The sequence below is a fragment of the Salminus brasiliensis genome, chromosome 25, assembly GCF_030463535.1.
Source record: "Salminus brasiliensis chromosome 25, fSalBra1.hap2, whole genome shotgun sequence".
In the NCBI taxonomy this organism is placed as follows: domain Eukaryota; kingdom Metazoa; phylum Chordata; class Actinopteri; order Characiformes; family Bryconidae; genus Salminus; species Salminus brasiliensis.
Genome location: NC_132902.1, coordinates 17247521 through 17269444, shown reverse-complemented (window position 1 = coordinate 17269444; position 21924 = coordinate 17247521). Strand labels below are relative to the sequence as shown.

The window sequence follows — 21924 nt, the reverse complement described above, 5'->3', positions numbered from 1 at the left end:
AGTTTAATGTAGTATGTGAACACTTCTAAAGCTTCAACACCTTCAGTCACCTCTCAGTCCATTAATACATTTATATAAACTAAGCTGCAAAAATGGCCTTTTTCCTCACATTCCTTCTGCCTAAAGCAGTTTAGCCCTGCCTATTCACGCTGAGGTTAAGTGTTTCAGCCCGGACAGCTTCTGAAAGACGTGCACTTCAAGCCAGCCAATCAGACAGTAGTACATGTATTGGTCTTAAAGGCAGACTGATATAAACAGCCTGATCATGATCATATTACAAATGAATGATGACTGTTTAGGTACATAAAACCCACACAAATGACTTCACAGTTAGGGACCGTCTTAAAAAGATCATTATGTAAAGTAAGTACATCTGCTGATCATGATGTGTTTGCAAGTATTAGCAGATGCCCTTACAGTAATCTACTACTAACAATAATGAATAAGCGTTTTTTGGTTTTTTTTGGTCATTTGTGACGTTCCCTTACTCTGAAGTGTAAAGTTCAGTCATTGGTCATTCTCATCTGACAGTGTAATTGATCTGTTAATAAAGAATAGTCGTCTCTTTAGCCACTTAGCTTAGCCTGGGACCTAAACCGTGTCTTTTTTTGAGAGCTAAAGCTGTTTTCTTCAATGTGTGGTCTGGGAATGCACACCATAACACAGATCGCTTTTTTGAAAGCATGTCAAAACAGTGCCTGCAGCACTGAGCAGGTTCAACCAGTGCAGCTCATCAGTTGTGCTATGGTCGGCATGAAACAGCATTTTTTTAACTGGCGGTAAATACACTTCTACCGTCACTGGGGGCTGTTGCCGCAGTAACTCGGGTAACCGTCACCAGGTGCAGAACTAGATTAAGACAAGCACGGCTGGTCGATGGAAAAATTCTTGCTTGGGTCGATAAAATTTCGCTCCCGTGGGCGAGGGGATATAGACTGCAAAAAAACAACAACAAAAAAAAAAACAATAAAAGTGGATCATCAAATAAATATGACAAAAACTCACATTAGGAAAAACTTGCAGAAGGCATAAAACCCAGGGCTCATCATAGAAACTATTTTTCAACATTTCATGAATGGACTAGTAGTGACTTAGTCCATCCAAAGTGACATGGCATAAAATTTCTTTCCTGGGTGGGTAGATTTCCTGGGTGGTGTCTGCTAGCCGTTGCATCAAAGCTGGGTACATGGCACTTTCCTCCAAATGTGTGGGTTGCCCAGTGACGTCGCATCGGCTGCAGACAAGGATTTAATTCCCCGGCCACACCATGCCCTAACACACTACACCAATAAGAGTCCTTTGGAAAGACTCCCAACACTAAATTAACCTACTACTGTAACATGATTCAAATATAGGTCACTTTGGGACTTGAGAGTAAAGAGTGTCAGTCAAATGTCACATATATATAGTAAATTATACAATCTTATTTACCCCCAAAACTCTAAATGATCACTGCTAATGCAGCACCCAATGAACTCAAACTTCTAATATGTTGTGATCAGAAGGATCAGAATCATTGATTTTAACACTGTAAACTGTAGCTGGGTTATGATCCAAGTGTGTTGGTGGCTCAGGAGAAAGCTACACTTAGTAAAAATTGCTGAAATAAAATAGATGTTTCAGACAGTTTATTTAATTCCTAAGATTTTAACATTGAAATTAAATATGAACAAGCATTTTGGGGATGACCTAGACCTGCAGGGCCCAATCAGGACAACTCCACTGACTGGTACTGTCAACTTTCAAAGGATACATTAATAGTGAAGAAGAACTATGATCTGATGATCGCTGCTTTGAATCCAGGGTCATAAGAGCGCCGAGCCCGAGAGAGCACAATTGGCCTTGTTTTCTCAGGAGCGAGTTGATGGCACTTCCTCCCCACATCACATCACTAGTGCATTGTTGATGACCACATGCATCTGTTAGCTGTTGTATCAGAACTGGGGAGCCATGCTTTCCTCTGAACACACTAGCTGCCTAGCGATGCTGCATCAGCACCAATTCAAAAAGAGGATGTGCTAGTCTTCACCCTCCCAGTGTTGGGGGCTTTGCTAGTGATAGGGTGAGTTCACATAAATGGGGATTGGGTAATCAGCCTTCCAAAGGGTAGGAAATTGGATCAAATTTGAAATAAACTATACATATATTAAAAAAGAATAAGAATAATTAATTAATACAAAAACAGACCATATTCTTTTAAATCTCCCTCAGAAGAAGAGCACTACTCTGTGAAAAACATTGATGATTTGTAAACTAGTGGTGTGTCACCTGAACCCAACCACAGAATCAGAGCAGCTTGTTGTTCACGAGTTTACGTAAAAAGAGAGGGGAAAAGGGCTTTCTCAATGTAAGCTGTTAAGCCGGAAGCATGCTTGAGTGTCCCCTTTAAATAATCGAAAAGCAACAATTTCCTGCCAGCATAATATAATGTGACCTATGACCACATCAGCAATAACCAATCTATAAATGTTGTCCTGAAATTCATTCTCCTCACCGTCCCGCAGGCTGAGGCAGATTAGAGATGTTTGCTTATGGCGGATGAACAGAATATGTTATGTGTAGGGCATGTGATAAGCCTTCTGTCGGATTATTGCTCATTAAAAAAAATTACACGTCCCACTGACAAGATGATGCTCTTTTCCCGGAGCTGTCCTTAATATTTCCCTTACCCTGAATGTACTAGATCAGTCAGGACATGTTTGGTGTTTAAAGTTTGCTTCTGAGTTTGAGGATATGAGGCGGATGCAGCAAACAGGTAAACTGCATAGCTAAATCATCACTGAGCTCAGTTTGAGATTTGCTAATGTGGCCAATGACTGACATGATGTTACCCATAAAAACTGACAAAAATGCATTGAATCACAAGAAATAGCAGCCAACATCTATCAGTGTATTTTTCCTTTTTTATAGATAGCAGCCATGGTGTCGTACAGTATCTTATAAGCAAGTCATTTTAAAATAACAGCTTGATGTATTTTCAGACTGACTTTTGTTATTTGATGTATTGTAATGTTAAAACAGACATTTTCACCAGGTTTCACCAGAAGTCAGTGATCCAACAGGTCATGATGTTCTTATTAACGCACTTGATTTTATTAAGATTGGAGTAAAATATCCGATACTGGGCAGATATAATCAGGTAGATATGTCATGTAAAATGAGAACAGTATCAAGCAGCAAAAACTTCCTTCATTACATTTCACTTAGTGTAAAAATATCTGTTAAAGAATAAAGGAAGGAAGATTTTATACACCATTTTCATTGAGCAAACGATCCGTTTTCACTGAGCTACAACTCCCGTCTTCACTGAGCTACAACTCCCGTCTTCACTGAGCTACAACTCCCGTCTTCACTGAGCTACAACTCCCGTCTTCACTGAGCTACAACTCCCGTCTTCACTGAGCTACAACTCCCGTCTTCACTGAGCTACAACTCCCGTCTTCACTGAGCTACAACTCCCGCTTTCACTGAGCTACAACTCCCGCTTTCACTGAGCTACAACTCCCGTCTTCACTGAGCTACAACTCCCGTCTTCACTGAGCTACAACTCCCGTCTTCACTGAGCTACAACTCCCGCTTTCACTGAGCTACAACTCCCGCTTTCACTGAGCTACAACTCCCGCTTTCACTGAGCTACAACTCCCGCTTTCACTGAGCTACAACTCCCGTCTTCACTGAGCTACAACTCCCGCTTTCACTGAGCTACAACTCCCGCTTTCACTGAGCTACAACTCCCGTCTTCACTGAGCTACAACTCCCGTCTTCACTGAGCTACAACTCCCGTCTTCACTGAGCTACAACTCCCGCTTTCACTGAGCTACAACTCCCGTCTTCACTGAGCTACAACTCCCGCTTTCACTGAGCTACAACTCCCGCTTTCACTGAGCTACAACTCCCGTCTTCACTGAGCTACAACTCCCGTCTTCACTGAGCTACAACTCCCGTTTTCACTGAGCTACAACTCCCGTTTTCACTGAGCTACAACTCCCGTCTTCACTGAGCTACAACTCCCGTCTTCACTGAGCTACAACTCCCGTCTTCACTGAGCTACAACTCCCGTCTTCACTGAGCTACAACTCCCGCTTTCACTGAGCTACAACTCCCGCTTTCACTGAGCTACAACTCCCGTCTTCACTGAGCTACAACTCCCGTCTTCACTGAGCTACAACTCCCGTCTTCACTGAGCTACAACTCCCGCTTTCACTGAGCTACAACTCCCGCTTTCACTGAGCTACAACTCCCGCTTTCACTGAGCTACAACTCCCGCTTTCACTGAGCTACAACTCCCGTCTTCACTGAGCTACAACTCCCGTCTTCACTGAGCTACAACTCCCGCTTTCACTGAGCTACAACTCCCGTCTTCACTGAGCTACAACTCCCGTCTTCACTGAGCTACAACTCCCGCTTTCACTGAGCTACAACTCCCGCTTTCACTGAGCTACAACTCCCGTCTTCACTGAGCTACAACTCCCGTCTTCACTGAGCTACAACTCCCGCTTTCACTGAGCTACAACTCCCGCTTTCACTGAGCTACAACTCCCGTCTTCACTGAGCTACAACTCCCGTCTTCACTGAGCTACAACTCCCGTTTTCACTGAGCTACAACTCCCGCTTTCACTGAGCTACAACTCCCGCTTTCACTGAGCTACAACTCCCGTCTTCACTGAGCTACAACTCCCGTCTTCACTGAGCTACAACTCCCGTCTTCACTGAGCTACAACTCCCGCTTTCACTGAACTACAACTCCCGTTTTCACTGAGCTACAACTCCCGTCTTCACTGAGCTACAACTCCCGTCTTCACTGAGCTACAACTCCCGTCTTCACTGAGCTACAACTCCCGCTTTCACTGAGCTACAACTCCCGTCTTCACTGAGCTACAACTCCCGTCTTCACTGAGCTACAACTCCCGCTTTCACTGAGCTACAACTCCCGTCTTCACTGAGCTACAACTCCCGTCTTCACTGAGCTACAACTCCCGTCTTCACTGAGCTACAACTCCCGCTTTCACTGAGCTACAACTCCCGTCTTCACTGAGCTACAACTCCCGTCTTCACTGAGCTACAACTCCCGCTTTCACTGAGCTACAACTCCCGCTTTCACTGAGCTACAACTCCGTATTCAGTTAGCAAAAGCTAAAGTTCTGTTCTCATAGAGCTGAAGCTCTGTATTTAGTGAGCCAAGGCTCGGTTTTCATGTGAGCTAAAGTTCTGTTTTCAGTGAGCTGACGCTCTGTTTTCTGGTGAGCTCTGGTGAGTTTGATTTTCGAGTAGCTAAACCTCTGTTTGTAGGCAAGCTAAAGTTGTGTGTTCACTGAAGCTAAACCTCTGTTTTCAGGTGAGCTGAAGTTCTCTTTTCAGTTAGCTAAACCTCTGTTGTCAGTAAGCTAAAGCCCAGTTTATAGTCAGCAAAATCTCTGTTTTCAGGTAAACTAAGCTCTGTTTTTGGTTAGCAGAGCTAACCTAAGAGCTAAAGCTGAGCTCCTTATGGTGTTAGTGCTTGTTATGGTGAGCCAGCGCTAGTTATAGCATTAGCTAAACTGAAGCTAAATTTGGACAATGACATACCGCTGGTTTAGCCCTGTTCTAGCGTATCTCAGACTGCAAAACTGAAGAGGGAAATGTATACATAATCATGTGTTAATTTGATGGCAGCATTTGAACTATTCCTTTAATTCAGGTAAGTTGAACTGCAGTGCTCGGTCTTGTCTGTGAATGTGTGATAATGTCCAGTGTGTCTGAGAACTGTGACATGCTGTTCTCTGACAAATCAAGCCTGAAACGTTCCTATGTGCTGCCCCACTCGGCCCCAGCTCCGACGTCACTGCAGCCTGAGACAAGATGCTGATCGACTGCTTTCAGCAGGGGAGCGCGGATGAAAATATCTCCGGAACAAGTCCACAAGTCCAGGCAGAGACACACACAGACATACTTGTTTTTATACGTCAGGACGTGAACCCATTACATATACTCCAACCTTGACCTCAGTTACCAAAAACACATGGTTTTATCCTTTGAGGTAAACATGGAGCTTCGGTCCAATGCACCTATTTCTCGCTGTCCCTGTTTTTTCCTCTGGTTTTCCTATAAAAACAGGCCATTTTTGGCCCGAAAACATAGAAAAACAAACACAAAGGCATACACAAGCCAGCACATAGACAGAGGCTCACAGGAGCAGGGTGTGAACCCTTTGAAGAATGTGTGTTAGGCTTGGGATATTGAACTCCGACAACTTGGACTGGGCCTTGGAGGATGGAGCTGCTGGAAGAGACGGGCATTTGATAAGACAGCCACTCGCAGATGAAAGAGTGAAGCTCTGACCAGGGCCATGTTGGAAACCCCTGCTTCGCTGGTGGGCTCCTTGCAGGACCACTTCTTTGACAAACTTGCCGGGCATGATTAACAAAATTGTTTAAGTGCTAAATGCTTACCGCAAATCGAAGACAAGCCCCACTCTCTCCCCTTATTTATGTGTAGCTTTGATTGCTTCAGCACTGCAGAAGTTGCCTTGTGCCAGCATCACGTGCGCTGGACCGGTTGGCGATTATGAAAGCAGGTGCACATGGCCTGACAAACAAAAAATATATTTACGTGTATATATCCCGTGTTTTTATTTTTTTTAATTGCTGAAGTGACACACGACAGAAGGTACTGCTGTCATCTCTGACGTGGTTTACTTGATGAGTGCCTGTTGTGTTTGTGTGTGTGTGTGTGTGTGTGTGTGTGTGTGTGTGTCGCTTTTGAGTCAGATTAAGATTGAAGAAAATATGAAGGGAAAAAGTAGTCAAAACATTCGCCTCATGTGTCGAGCTGCTCTGAACGATTCTGATCCTGCAGAGCAAATACAAAGAAATGAGTTTTCAAATGGAAGAGAGGAGAACCAGGCTGGAAAAGGGTGAAAAAAGAAGTATTGTAGGACAGATGAAAAGAGAAGAGAAAAGGCAAGACAAGCAAAACCAGAAGAGGAAAAAGACAAACATGACAGAAGAAAAAGGGAGAACGAGTGTAAGAGAGATGATGAGGAGAAATGAGACACAGAACAGCAGAAGAGAAAAGAAAGACCTAAAACAGAGAGGAGGAGAGAAGAGGAGGAGAGAAGAGGAGAACGCAGAAAAGATCAGAAGAAGAGAAGAAAACTTTAGTAGAATGGAAGAAAACAATAAAGAGAAGAGAACAATAAAATAAAGGAAAAAGAATGAAAACATAAAGAAAAAAAAGAATTTAAAAGGAGAAAAGAAAAGAGAAGAGAATGATGTTGCACAAAAGTGAACTGGAGACACAGCAGAACAGTACAGAAGAGAAGAGAACCTACAAGAGGAGAGAAGAAAGAAGAGAAGAACCTAAAAAGAAAGAGAAGGAAATGGTATCATATAGAAGGGAAGTAGAACACCCTAAAAGATAAGAGAAGGAGAAAAGAAGAGTAAAGAAGAAAAAAGAAGAATCTGAAAGTGGAGAGAAGAAAGAGAAGAAAATGGGCTTTTATAAAAGTGAGGTAAAAAACAAGGCAGAACAGCACAAAAGAGAAGAACCTAAAAGAAAACTTAGAAGAGAAGTGAACTGAAGAGAAGATGAGAGGAGAACTTAAAAGATAAGAGAAAAGGATAAAAAACATAGAGATAAGAAGACAAGAAGAGAATAAGCCAGAGGAGGAGAAGAGAAGAACCCAAAGAGAAGTGAAGAAGCTCAAAGAGAAGAGAAGAACCTAAAGGAGAAGAACCTAAATAAGAGAGGAAGAAGAGAATGAGAACAGAAGACAGGAACCTAGAAGAGAAGAGATGAGGACAGAAGAACCCAGAAGTGAAGAAAAGAGAAGAGCCTAGAAGAAAAGAGAAGAGCCTAGAAGAGAGGAGAAAAGAAGAGAGGAGAAGATGGGAGAAGTCTAGGCTACAGAAGAAAAGTACAGAACCTAGAAGAGAAGAGATGAGGAGAGAAAAACCTAGAAGAAAAGAACCTAAAGGAGAAGAACTTAAAAGAGAAGAGAAGAGACGAGAAGAGAAGAGCTTGCCTGGTGCAGGGGGTGCGTGGGTTGCCTGGCCCTGTTACACAGGCCTGCAATAAGACTGGCTAATTGCTAGATTTCTTCAGCTCCTCTCACCCCTCGCACGAGTGGGAGTGGAAGGCTTCATTGCTGGGGTATATATCGCTGCTGACAGAATGGCTTGTCCTAATATTCTCTCACTTTTTCTCTGCCTCTCTCGCCCTCTCTTTCTCTCTCTATCTCTCTCACTCACTCGCTCTCACACGTGTTTCTGTAGCTGCAGCAGTTCCCCTGAGACAGGTTTCCCCAGAATCGACGTAAAGAAGGATCTCTACCCACGCTGCAGAATCAGGAACATCTCATTTCCATCCGCCCTCACGTACTCCCTCGCTCACGTCCATGTGTACACACACACACACACACACACTCAAGGCCACACGCCTCCTCTTTCTTGTCTCTCCTTTATTAAACACAATTTCTCTCTCAGGCTCTCTTCCTATTTTCTCTCTCCCTCTCTCTATCTCTCTCTCCCTCATCATCATCCTCTCCCCCGAGCAGAAAGCAGGGAGAACCTGCGTGGGTGGCAGCGTCTCTCCCTGTCACTGAAGCCTTGGGCCCCTGCTGACAAATGAGACGTTGGGGCTTCTCTGCTGAGCGTGGGTGAGAGTGGGGTTTCTGAATCTCTGCAAACAGAGCAGCCCTGGCCACTAGTTAAGTTATATAGACTGAGAAGGCCAGAGCTGGGTGTGAAGACACGGGGTGGGGGGTGTTGTCTTGACGTCCGTTCTCAGCTCCAGTATGAAAGATGAATGTAATGCCAATACAGAATGCACAACCAGCAGCTCCATTCTAACTGCAACTTTTAATTAAGTACTCGGCAGCCCCAAACTGGCTGTGCCAGTGTTAGTGCTGCTGCAAGAGAGTGAAGGTTCCTGTGACACATCAGTACTGTAACAAACCCCCCGAAAAAAAGTGCATGACTTTGCATAGTCCGGTGAACGTAAAACACAATCAGAATAGCAGTTATTTGGCACAAGAGAGCAACTCCTATTCCCATATCCAACTAATCTGATTCCCAGAATACATTCATTGAGTCCTCAGCAGCCTCAGACTACACCGAGGCCTCAGACAATACTGCGGGGGCAACTTAGTGTCGTCGGTGCTCCTTCATCTTCTGTGAACTGCTCTTTAGACAAAGCTAAGGGCATTTCCACACCTGTAGTTGCTTTGCTCTGGTCTGAATCAGTTAAAGAGTTAACGAGTTAACCCCTTAAACAGCCTGTGGTCCGCCAGTAAACTATATAACTAACTTCTATATAACTAACATCTTGTGATCTGTGCTTGGGCTGAACTTGCTAAATTTGCTGACCTGGCCATGTTGCCATTTATTTGGTTGAACGGCTGATTTCGAACTGTTCTGTGATCTTTTTGAATCCCTTCCCAGACTCCTCTGCATCTACAACCTTCTTTCTGAAGGCCTTGAAGAACTCTTTCTTGCCATGATGATACCACTACCTTAAACAATCAAGAGCAAATCAAACAAAACGTCTGAGGGTTAAATAGGACAGGATCCTCCAGAATCCTCTCTAACCATGTTCTAAACATCTGCAGCTGATGTGGAGCACCTGATTCTAATTTTAGACATTTAGAGTAGTAGTAAATGCAAGGGTGTCCTAACTTTTGGAATTTCTTCAATTTGATGTGTTTAGTTATATTACCTCCATCTCTTAATAAAGTGTTAAAATGAAGATCAAATGTCCTTTATTGTAAACGCTTTTAGTTTGTTAGCTGAATGTTTGGCTGTGGTTGACTTATTGCTGTGATAGTATCAGTAAGTCTTTTCGGTATTAGCATTAGAATTAGCTTTCAGAGCTAACATACAACAGGCCACAGGACACAGCAATCAGTTGAGTTTTTAATTTTGCACCAAAGTTATGCCATTGGTTTATACTCCCCTGTGGTTCAGTTCTTATATCCCGATTTTACCTGTGTTTTTTACTAAAGCATTAATAATCCAAAATGTATAAGTGTTATCTCAATGTCAGGCTAATCTTACCGGGTCAAACGTAAAGCAGGCTATAAATAATGACTAACTATCACACATAGTTACTGATTGGAAACTTAAGTGTTTTTGGATGTTTCAGAATATTTGGTGCACTTGGTTCTATTGAGACAGAACCACAGTCATTTTTCTGTAACTGTGCTTATTTACAATTGCCTTTAGGCATATTTGGGCTGTGGTAAACAGTGGGAAAGTCTGACCAAAAGTTGTGTAGATGCAGGTACATATAGACCACTTGTGATGTACGAGACGGTGGGAGCGGTGTTTAAATCTGGAAAACTCACACAAAATGTGTGGCCACTGTACAGACAAATACTCACATCAAATTAAGAAGATTTTACACAAATTAAAAATTCAGGCCGGACACATTTTCTTTTTAGATCCCATAAAAGAAAACATGTATGGGGGGAAAAAAGAGAACACCGGGTCACCTTAGCTAAATGCTAAACACAGCCACACTTCCTCCTTTGAAAATGCTTATTTTTTGAAAGACAGAAGCTAGGTAAGTTTACCCTTAAAAAAAGAGCTAAAGTTAACATTTAAACTAAGAGAAATGGCCAAATCCACCACTTTAACAGCTGAACGACACCTTAGCTTAAAAACAAACCTTTACCAACCTTTCTCTTTCAATTTTCCTGTGTCAGGTTAAAATTATTCTCCTTTTGTCTTTATTTAATTATGTAACTTTAGAAACTAAAATAACCCAACAGTATCAGAAAAAAACCAGATTACATCACTTTATCATAGTATCATTGTTAGATTAGGTACTGATCATCTTTTTAAAAAAAGGCATCAGTAATTTTTACTGGAATGCATTAAAAAACCCTACTGGCAACAATTATTTTTAAAGGAATCATTACTTATATACTTTGCATATTTTAAAATGAAACATAATGCATTAGAAATACACAGTTTAAAGAACTTCAAGCTATGTTAAATATACTCACGGATATTCTTCTGCTAGCTGCTGGGCCATGCGGAACGCCTCAGGGTCGCGGTCTGCCGCCACGAGTGTCACACCTGGGACCGACTTCAGGATGGCCTTACTGTGACCTCCACCTCCAAAGGTCAAATCTAGAACAATCTGTTTGGAGGAGGAGGTGGAAGATGTTAATAACATGTAATGTGTTAAAATGCAGAGTAACAAATGACGTCCAGTCATTATTCTGAGGCGGGAAGGTAGCCAGTCATGTCCGAAATAAATGAGAAAAGAAGAAAAGTATAAGTAACAGAAAGCACCAGCCCCAGCACAGTGGAAAAGGACAGTGATGCATTGGTGCCTCTGATGTCCATCTCAAACACACTTCAGTTACAGGGGACTTCATCACAACACTGCCCTTTAAAGCAGTGATTCTGAGGCAGCTACCTCAGCTACCTTTCGGACACAGCTGAAACACAGCTGAAACACAGCTGAAACTCTTCCCTTGAAGGCCATTGGGGAAATGCTTCTAATTTGCTTTTCATTTTCATTGAATACAGTGGTTTTCATTACAGATTATATATAATATATAAAAGAGTGTTATTTGTAGGCTGCCCTACAATGGAAATGGACTGTATTTACCTTGCAGAGTTGAAAAATAAGAGTTCGGTACTGGGAAGTATTTTGGTTATGCCAATTTCTCAAGAGTGTTTGAGGTTCACAAGGTCTCACTTACCAAACTCTCATTACTGAACTGTGCCAAGGTAAATACGGTTTGATATTCTAGGGCCGAAAATGGGCTCTGAAACTGTTATTTACTGACTCACCCTCAAAATGTGCATACATGCATTTGGGGCTCAGCGGTTAAAGCACTGGGCTATTGATACAGAGTCGTGGGTTCCACACCCAGGCTCGGAAAAAAAGCTGCCACTGTTGGGCCCTTGAACAAGGCCCTTCACCCTCTCTGCTCCCCAGGCACCACAGCAATGGCTGCCCACTGCTCAGGGAATGTGTGCTTACTGTCACTGTGTGTGTTTGATCACTAGTGTGCTTGTGTGTGTTCACTGAATGGATGGGGTAAAGGCAGAGGCCAAATTTCATCTGTGTCCAACACAAAATGGTGAATATGGTTGTCTTGTCACTAGTGAAAGCCTTACGAAACGAAGTGCAATGACTACTCCAGGACAATATTGGACGCAAGGCTAAAAAAGCTGAAAGGTAACGCTAGCTGACCTGGTGAAGAATGGCTTGGAGAAGGGATGACCGGAGGCAGCATTGCTGGGGCATCTAAAAGTAAGAGGGTGCAAGGAAGGTGCTAGGCTAAAAGTTGTCCATGTTGTCAGTGTCCCCGAGTTTTGGAATATAATAACCATAAATAGTAAATTGGGAAGTTTATATTGCTGCTGTCCAATGAAAATGTTTAGTTTTCTCCATGGTTTTAACCCTGTAGCTTCTCTGTACACTGTGTCACTAATTCTGGAAGAACAGATTCACAGAAATGCGCTAAGCTACCTGGAATAACTCTGGAGCCACCAATCTGGAGATGCATGTTTTTAATTGGACAGCAACAATATATGCAGCGCTGATTTACAAAATTTGACATCACTGCTGGTTCTGAAATTAGAGACAGCTTTAAATATTTTCCCTCCTCTCTAATATATACACCCACCAATGGATACACGGGTCATCCCATTCCTAAATACAGTACAGTACTCCAGCGCACCATGTAGCCTTAAGGATGTTAAGGATGTCAAGGATAGATGTTGAAGTATCAGTAACAAAGGCATGCCATTAGTAAGGAGGCCAATTGAGTCTTTGGAGTCCTTAACTGCTATTGGCCTTTATTGATTTGTTGTCGATTTTTGCATTTGATTAAGTTAAACATAATTCTGTTCTGAATTCTGAATTTCCTCGGTGGATCTCTGACAGACTGAATGCACCTTTTCAATAAAAAAGAACACATTTGCTGAAAGTAACCTTGAGTGAGTATTTTCAGTCTAATTGTGAGTATTTCCAGTCTAATTCAAATAGATAAAGGTAATCAAAAGCTACAATGGTACACAATTGCTTTGGAAGTGAAACAGAAGTTAACATTCTTCAAATCCTCTACCATTAAAATTAATGGCTCATTCTCTCCTGGTGTACTGCTTCACAGTACTGCTCATTAGGACTGATCCATAGTGCGACGAAAACTGGCTCCGTGTTGAAGACGCTAGCGTGAAAAGCTCACTCTAAAAGCTTACAAAACACATTTGTGCATTCACCCACTTTCTCACTCTCTCCCTAACACACACACACAGACTTCAGAGACACTGTCCTCTGTTCTCATCCAAAAGTCGATGTATGAGTCACGGTCTCTCCTGTTGAAAAAGCCTCAGTGGGTTTAGAGAGCTACACCTCGACACGTTCCCAGGGCCCGCATCCCCCCTACGCCTCAAACATCGCTGGCACCATGCAAAATATAACACTGCCTAACAATAAAATCCATCCTCAGCCTTGCAGTGGAATAAATATTTACAATTAGCCGGCTTTCTCTCCAGCCTCCTGACCTCCCCCTCAGACAAACATGGACTGCATGATACTGCATGTTCATATACAGTCTTACATCTGTGTATGTGTGTGAGTGAACAACACACAAGGGCCTTAAGCAGGGTAAGTAAGTGAACAATACACACATATTTACATATACATTATTGGTCAGTTTCTTTTACTCCAATATGTTCTCACTGACAACACTTTTGTAAAAGACCTCTTAATTAAAATGAACCTCTGAACCACATGTCGTAAACCTTGCAAAGCAGCTAGTAAGAACATCTATGAAAATGATGGCATCTGAGACCACTGCTGGCAGATTTTACCTGAGTTAGCTTAGATTTCTTTTCTCTTCAATAATCTGATTGTCACCCATCATTTTCTCCCAATTTGGTCTGCCAGTTACCCAACCTGTACATAATCTCGCCCCCACATCGCACGCGATGCCCCCGACACCAGTGACGGCAGACTAGCACATGCCCCCTCTAATGCGCGTGTGGTCTAGCCACTCACTTTTCGAACTGCCGCCAATGCAACACTCCTGGGCAGCCAATGCGCCTGGTCGCATACCCATCTTCAAAGCATCAGCCTTTAGACACCAGTGGCGGCCAGCCCTGCAACGAAGCAAAGTGGGTAGGAGAGCGCCATCTACCTCTCTCAGGTCCTCGGCTGACGATCGTTAGCAACATGACCGGGATTTGAACCAGTGATCCACAACATTAGCTATATTCAGTAAACACAATGTTTCCAAGTATTTTCATCTATGTTAAAGTCACGTATCGACACGTACTACCGACTACCAATTCATATCAAATCAATCTTGAGTCGAATGTGGGAACACGTGGAAAGGTCCTTGCGCTCGTACTAATGTACTCTTATAGTAACCAGGGCTGTGTAATTTTTCTAATATTAGTTGGTTAACTAACATTAGTGGTCCTCACTGGAAGGTTTAGCACAGGGGTGCAGCAGTCTAGTCTTAGAGGGCTTGTCTCCAGCAAAATGTAGATGTTGCCCTACTCAAACACATCTGATTCAACCCATAATTTAGGTTTTTCACACTTCTCCCGAGTTCCCACCCAAGACTATAATTCTAGGCTCGTTTGTTGTCAGAGGAAGAAATCCACAGAAGAAATAAACTTTTTTTGCTAAATAGTAAGATCTAGGTTCATCGGTTTGTTGCTTTTCATTATTTTGGTTGAATACAAACACCCAAGAAGCAAAGAGCAGCGCTTTCTGAAGGCATGTCATGTCACTGCGCAGGAACACCTGCAAGCAAGGAGCTGTTCTCGTAGAAGGAGGTTTTTAGCCATGCAGGCGATAAGTTGAGGGAGTCAGGTGACGAAATTAACCAATCACGCATCTGTAAAGCAGATTGCTTAAAGCAAGCCCCAGAACACTGCTTTCAGGAGGCCCAGAGATCTGTTTGCTAGCTTGCTTCCTGGCTTGAAAACAGCTTTCACACTTGACCAACCTACCGAACTCTTAGAGCAAGAGCTTTTGGGTGTGGAAAAATATGCTAATGTGAAAACACCCTTAATTACCAGACAAAGTGGGAGTGTTTGAGTAGGGCAACTACCAAACTCTGCTGGAGACTGGCCCTCCAGGACTGGAGCTGTGGCCCCCTGGTTTAGCGTTTAACGTTCATACTGTAGGTTGCTTCTCTTTTGAGTAGACAGGATCTTGTATGGTCTTGTATGACTGTAAATAACGTCCTGGGGGCATCGAAATGATTGACAAAGAGCAGGCCGACTTATCTGTAATGACTTTGATGGAATGTTGAACAATGACAGTGCCGTGACACAGGCTAGGTTTCCAGCAAAAACTTCTCCAAACCAAGCGTTGCTATTCCAAAGAAACAATTAAGGGCCGTGAAGTGTTCTTTGCAGGAGCTTCCCATTGTGCCTGGATTAACTTCTGAGAAACTGGTAAAAAGCATCCAGGCAGCCAATGAATGCTGCTAGCTCCACTCCACCTTAGGGCACTGCAATTAGTAGTTTCTAATGAATATGTGTCTTTACGTAGCTCTGCAGGCAGACTGGGAGTGATAGAATGTCATGAAGTGTGATTTTTTATTGAATTTCAGTTAAAGAGCAGCAGCTTTTATTTCTGCACTCGAGTCTTCACCTCGCGGGAGAACTTCTCCAAGTGAGAGTGCCTACTTGTGTACGAGTTCGTCTCTGCATCTGCACAGAGTGTATGAGTCAGTCCCTTTTTGATTTGCAACTGTTGAACAAACATCCGAGGGCCTCCGGTTTCTTCTCATGTGCCTCTGCCAAAGGTGGAGGACCTGACAGACAGAAGGCTCTGATAGGTGTTCCTCAGTTCATTCCATTCTGCACATTTCTTTCCCCCCCGTCTCTCGGACGAAACAGCTCCTGAGCTGATTGATGCAGCCAATGTATGGGTTGTTCATTACGCTTCGCTACGTGAGGTCGGACTGGTAATCATGGCGCGCCAACCTGCCCTTACTGCGCTGTGTCCATAGCAACCGTGAAATTGTCACGTCCCTTTGCTTCTTTTCATCGTGAAGGCGCCTCTCCTTTCAGCCGAACAAATTTAGAAATTAACTTAGCATGCAGGGAAGTATAGTCTAACTTCAGAGTAAAATAGGCCGCTACATAAATAAATAAGAGGCTAAATACTCCACTGGCCGACTGCTTTTCTTATTCCAGCGTGAAAACTTAGGAAAAGATGTACAGCACAAAACATATTACTAATTACCAGTATCAATTCTGCCACTTTACCAACCAGTACCAATTCTGCCACTTGGCCAACCAGTACCAATTCTGCCACTTGGCCAACCAGTACCAATTCTGCCACTATTTGACAAACACTCAATTTCTATTCACACACACACACCAGTGGAGTGTGTCCCTGGGAGCAATTGGGAGTTAGAACCCTTGCTCAAATGCACTTCAGCCATGGACACTGCCCCTCGGGATAGAACCAGCGACCTTCTGGTCCCAAGCCCAATCTTCTGAGCCCAATCCTCTAAGCCTGGGTCAAAGCAGAGAGTCAGCCATGCTACAGTGCTTCTGAAACGGAGAGGCTAACAACCTAACTCAGCTTAGAGGATTGGGTATCGAACCAACAATCCGCTGAACAATAACCCAGCTCTTTAACCACTCTGAGCCAACACTGCCCACCAAGACCAAGTTATTCTGTTTTCAGAAGGTATTTCTGAGATATTTCCAAAAAGATAAGATCTGTAATGAGAAAGATGTTAATCAATCACTCGCATGAGTAGAGCAAAGTCAAAGGACAATAAGTGAGAGACAGCGGGACTCCTAACAACTGTGCACTTTCATCTTTGAGAGAGTGGAGAACTCAAAGTCCATTCTCACTTCAGGTTTGAAAACCATCTCATGTCCATCTACTGTCCATCCTTCAACCATCTACTGTCCATCCTTCAATTGTGATTAAAACACGACTTTATTCCGATATAAGAAATCAGAGAAATAATGACAGAGTAATTGATGCAAAGCACCAAAAAGCTAATACAAATATAGGACCTTGCTGAGAATCTTAGGGCTGCTAAACGTGAGCGAGCGAGTGAGTGAGTGAGTTACAAACCTTATACATGATCTAAGAAAAACATTTGCAAATCCAACTGCTGAAGCTAATGGGGTTCTCAGTCCAGACCTCAAAATCACCAAATGTGAAGACTTATACTTAAAGCTGCATTATGCGAGACATTTCAGTTTTACACCACTGCCATGCTTTGAGTGTCACCCATTAAACACACTCTACACATGCATTTGTAGACAAGCTGGCAGACACAGAACTGGCATCTGAAGTGAAAAAAGCAAAGTGTACTGACATGGTAGCACAGAAAGTTACACAAATAGGACTACAGTAGCTCCTGGGCAGCACCACCAACGTTACACAGTGTGTTAGCAGCATCCCGGCCTGAAGTGGGAAGGACAGAAACACCATTATTTCCCCATTACAAGTCAACGGAGCATGACTTACTTTATTTCCAGGGAAATTCTCTACATAATATGGCTTTAATGGTTGTTTTGACTGGATATGAACTACAGGGTGGTCTCTGACTTGTTCTCTATGCTGTACAGTACTTTTTCACAGCACTTTACCTTGTAAACACAGTGTTAGTGTCTCTCAGCACCATTCTGTAAATAAATCCAGTGCATTTTACAGCTGCTCCTTACATATAGATAGGTTATGTGATTTGCAAGGTTCTGTTGTTGCTAGTGTCTATAGATGTTTGTCTGCCTGTCTATTAATATGGAATCCCAGGTCAGTCACAAGTGTAGGGCTGTAAGAAAATATTGACATATCGAAGTTTTATGATATTTTGTTTTGCAATATATCGATTGTATCGATTCTCAAAAACACAGTATTGATTTTTAATGAATGTAAAGATTGGTGTCAGACAGAGTTTCATTTTGGATTGTGTTTTAACCCCGAGCGCTAGATAGCAGTGTTGGACTCGCTGGTCCTGATTGGATAAAAAAGTTGGTCAACTTTTCTTTTACTCAGATTTTATGGATATGGTGGCAGTCTATCGTCTTGCGTACAGTACTACAACATATTGACTCGCAATCCATTATCATGGACGCAATCCATCCATGTAACCCCTTAGCTTGGATCAATCCACATATTTCTAGAAGCAAATGGAGGTTTTGATAATGACATGGCACGAAGAGAAAACGGCAAACAAATTGCGTAACTTTTCAAAAAGACTGAAGACTAATGAAAGCTTCTTTGCAGCCCAGCCTTGGGTTTTAGAAATGATTTCCTGGCACTCTCGTCTCACCTGCTTTTCTCTAATGCAGTTTCTTCCTGGGCCGTCAGCGTCTGAATGCCAGAATTTTATTCTCCAAGTGATGACTCACTTAAGGGCTACCAATTCAAGTGTCATTACACATGGAAACCGATATGAAAACAAACGCAAACCATGTAAGACAGAAGGAGTGACGCACATCTAGTTTTGCAGGTCTTCATGTAGTGGCTTACGGACTCGTGAATGCAACTTCACAATCTCTCTGTCGTTCTTTTTTTGTTTACGAAAAAGAAAAGCACATGGTGTGTAGAGTTTGCCGTCCGCTTGCCAGGCTTCCGTAGTGAAGTTTAAATGAATTCATTAATTAATGTTGTTAAGGGGGAGGGGGGGGTCGCTGGGAGAGAAAACAACAGGAGAATGTTGGGCAGCGAAATGTTAAACATGGGAATCGATAGTGAAGCTGTGGAAGGGTGCATGCATGTGTGTGTGTGTGTGTGTGTGTGTGTGTGTGTGTGTGTGTGTGTGTGTGTGTGTGCGAGCGTTTGAGGAGGTGATCGATGGCTGAGAGGCTGAGTCTCCCTCTCGTGTCTGAGACTCAGGCAGCAGATGGGGAGGGAGAGTGGGCCAGCGTGATGACTCACAATCAGTACCATCAGCATGCCCGGCGCTCCATTCAATACCGCGCGAGAGAGGGAGAATATGAAAATAAGACAAAGGGGGATAAATAAGAGAAAAACACCACAAACAAACTGCACGCTTGGATGGAAAATGTCAAATGTTGAAAAAAGCCGGAAAAGACAGAGATGAGATTTGTTTGCCGGATGTGGGAAAAAATGCCATTTATAATTAAGCAAAAACAAGACAAGTTATTGCATGTATTACCGGAACACTTGCAAAGTGTTCAGCGGAAGATCTACGCTCTACAAGGTTGACCATCTGCTGTACATTGCAGCACAACGAAATATACAGTCTGCAACTGACTTAATAGGCAGGTGTGCTCTCTGAAGGCATGTCCTTCCATCTCCAGTTTGTCTCTTTCAACAGCATTCTGCAATTTTCTTGCCAGATAACTCCAGAAACAGACAAAGATGCCTCCAACCACAGAATCTGCATGAGATAATTCATTGCTTTTTTTTTGTTTTGTTTGGTTGGGTTTTTTTGTTTTTGTTTTTTTTTTGACACCGGGCCAAAATCACTTTTCGTTTCAGGATGGCCTTCCAATATCAAGCAAAATGCCTTCTGGGGAAGGAACACAGGCTAGCAGACATCTTCAGCATGTCTGAGGAGCTTGGGGGAGCTTTGGGAAGAGAGAGGTCTGTGAGGGTCACACGCTGCGGAGTCTGGTTCCTGCACCCAACATCTCTGGAAACAAGTCTGTGATTACTCTTGACAAGTTACTCTGTGGCAGATATGATTTAGCCTTGACCTCCGCCCTGAAAATTTGGAGAAGGTGGATTGCACTTCAGAAACGGCACTTCAGCAATTGCCAATTGCTTTGGTCTCTACCAAAGTGAAATTAGTGCAGATCTGGTCTAAGATATCTTATAACCGGCATTCTCTAGGTAGGGCTTAAACCAGCAGCCACCAACCTCCCTGCTGGAGAGCTACCTGGTTGCAGGCTTCACCTCTAACCCAAATCTAGCACACCTCCTTAGGTTCTTAAGCCCTTCTGAAAGCAATCATTGGATGGAGGTAAGGCTGATTTTGGTGGTTAGAGCTAAAGTCTGCAGGAAGACAGATCTCCAGGAGCCAGGTTGGTGTCCATTAGTTTGAACACATAGGTCTAAATGCATTTATATGAAGATGAAACCAAGAGGTCCACAAAATATCACCCAATCAAAGCACGTAACTTTGTAAAAAAAATGGGATAAAAACAGTGATAAAATGAAAGGAATTACTCCCTTGAGTTCAGCCATCTCCTAAGTCCTCCTGTCTCTTATCAGCGCTGTCCTGGGCTTTGGATATTCCATAATCGCCTGTGAGCTTTCTGACTCAGCGGGCTCCCACAGACTCCGCTGACGTTAAACGGTTTGGGTCAAAGGGTAGGCAGGCCTTAGAGACTGGTGATAGTTTTTTTTCCATAGTGGCGCTGTGCTTGCTTAATTACCCACTAGTGTCACCTCATCATCTCACCTGTGGATGAGTGCGAAGCATCATCTAAGCGAGCCATACCTTGACTACTCAGCATGACTAGGCACTCTTCTGTTCACCACTGTTCCACTGGAGGAAACCACGGGCCAACGGCAAATCCTTTCTCTCTTGTGGGCAAATTATGCGCAGCAAATGGAATATGAAAGCATTTCTACGTCTGCAGTTGGCTCTTATAGAGTTCATCAAAGTGTGTGTTTTGGAAAAAAACCTTTTACGCTGCGACTGCATGCAGGTTTGCTTACATTTGATACTGAAAACTACCAAAAAAGACCTTTAATGCTCAGCTAAAGACGACTAAATGAATAACATTCCTGTTCACACAGATCCACCATTGCAAAACAGTAGAGAAGAATTCTAAGAACAGCACTGGTTTGATGCAAAAAAAGGCTACACCTCAGCACAGAAAGATGAGATTCTGCGGCGCCACAGTCAATCAAAAACACCCTCCAACATAACCTTGAGAGGTTCAAAACAGTTCTTTCTTCTTTTAAAATCCTGTTGACGCAAGAGACAACATCACAGCATCAAACGCAACAACCTGTGCCTACCTCTACGATGACGAAAGTATCGAACAAACCCAAAATAGCAACCCAGTCTCATGGGAGTGCCACTGGATGCGGGGTTAGGATCATTTTTCTTTTATAAACCCAGCTCTCCCTAAACAATAATATTCTCCCGGTTATCAGTTTTGTTTACGTGCTGTGTCTGTTTTTAGACGGATAAAATAAAACACGCTGAAAAATTCATGCCTCCTGCAGCATCCTAAGGCACTGTGCTTTTTATGGCGCGCTGCCCCTTTAAGAGACCTGCCTTCTCTACCGGTGGAGATGGACGTAACAACTCCCTGAAGGATTTGGCTATAATGGGCTTGGCATTTGCAATGGTGATTTACACTGAAGTCGAAGTGAGTCATCTGCATTGATATTTCATACAGAGCAGTGTCGGGAGCTGCGCTCCCAGGGTCCTCCAGGACCGATGCAGCTAAGGGAAGGGAGGGAAAAGGTGAGCGAAGGCAGGGGGAAGAGAAATTCCACCAAGTCCTGCTGTTCTATCTCAGGAAACAGAAAGCCATCTCATGATTGTTTGCTGTTGGCATGTCACTGGTCTCGGCTAGATAAGCCTCTTTTGATGAAGTCGTTGCATAAGCCTGTAAGAGATACAGGGAAGCCTGATAGCAAAGAACAATAGATCAAAACGACAAGTGTCAGTGTGTGCTAGAAGCGCTCGGAAAGGCCTTGCTCTTCGTTTTGGTTCGTATGTGCGCGGTGCAGGTGTTTGGAATGCGAAAGGCCTTCTTAACACTGCAGTTACTGCCTTTACCAGCAGAGGGGACAGGAGAGTCAGCAGTAGCTCTGGATCACCAGACGCAATGAATGCTTGAGACCTAAGAAGCTCAAACCAAAAAAGAAAATGAAACAACAACAACAGCAGAAACAGCAGCCGCCTGAACTACAGCATGTTACAAAACGGTCAAAACTTGTTTCAGTAAAATGAAACCAGACCTTTTTTTTTTTTACAAGCTCCAGTGAGTCTTGACACAA

At 43.2% G+C, this 21924-nt stretch overlaps 1 protein-coding gene across 1 annotated transcript in view; it reads right to left on the bottom strand.

The window, feature by feature from the left end:
• The window catches only part of mettl15 (methyltransferase 15, mitochondrial 12S rRNA N4-cytidine), a 96664-nt gene that overhangs the window by 36802 nt on the left and 37938 nt on the right, over positions 1-21924 (bottom strand). The window contains exon 3 of the mRNA XM_072671183.1: positions 10985-11121. Coding sequence (XP_072527284.1) covers positions 10985-11121 — 137 coding nt within the window. The remainder of the gene's footprint in view (positions 1-10984; positions 11122-21924) is intronic.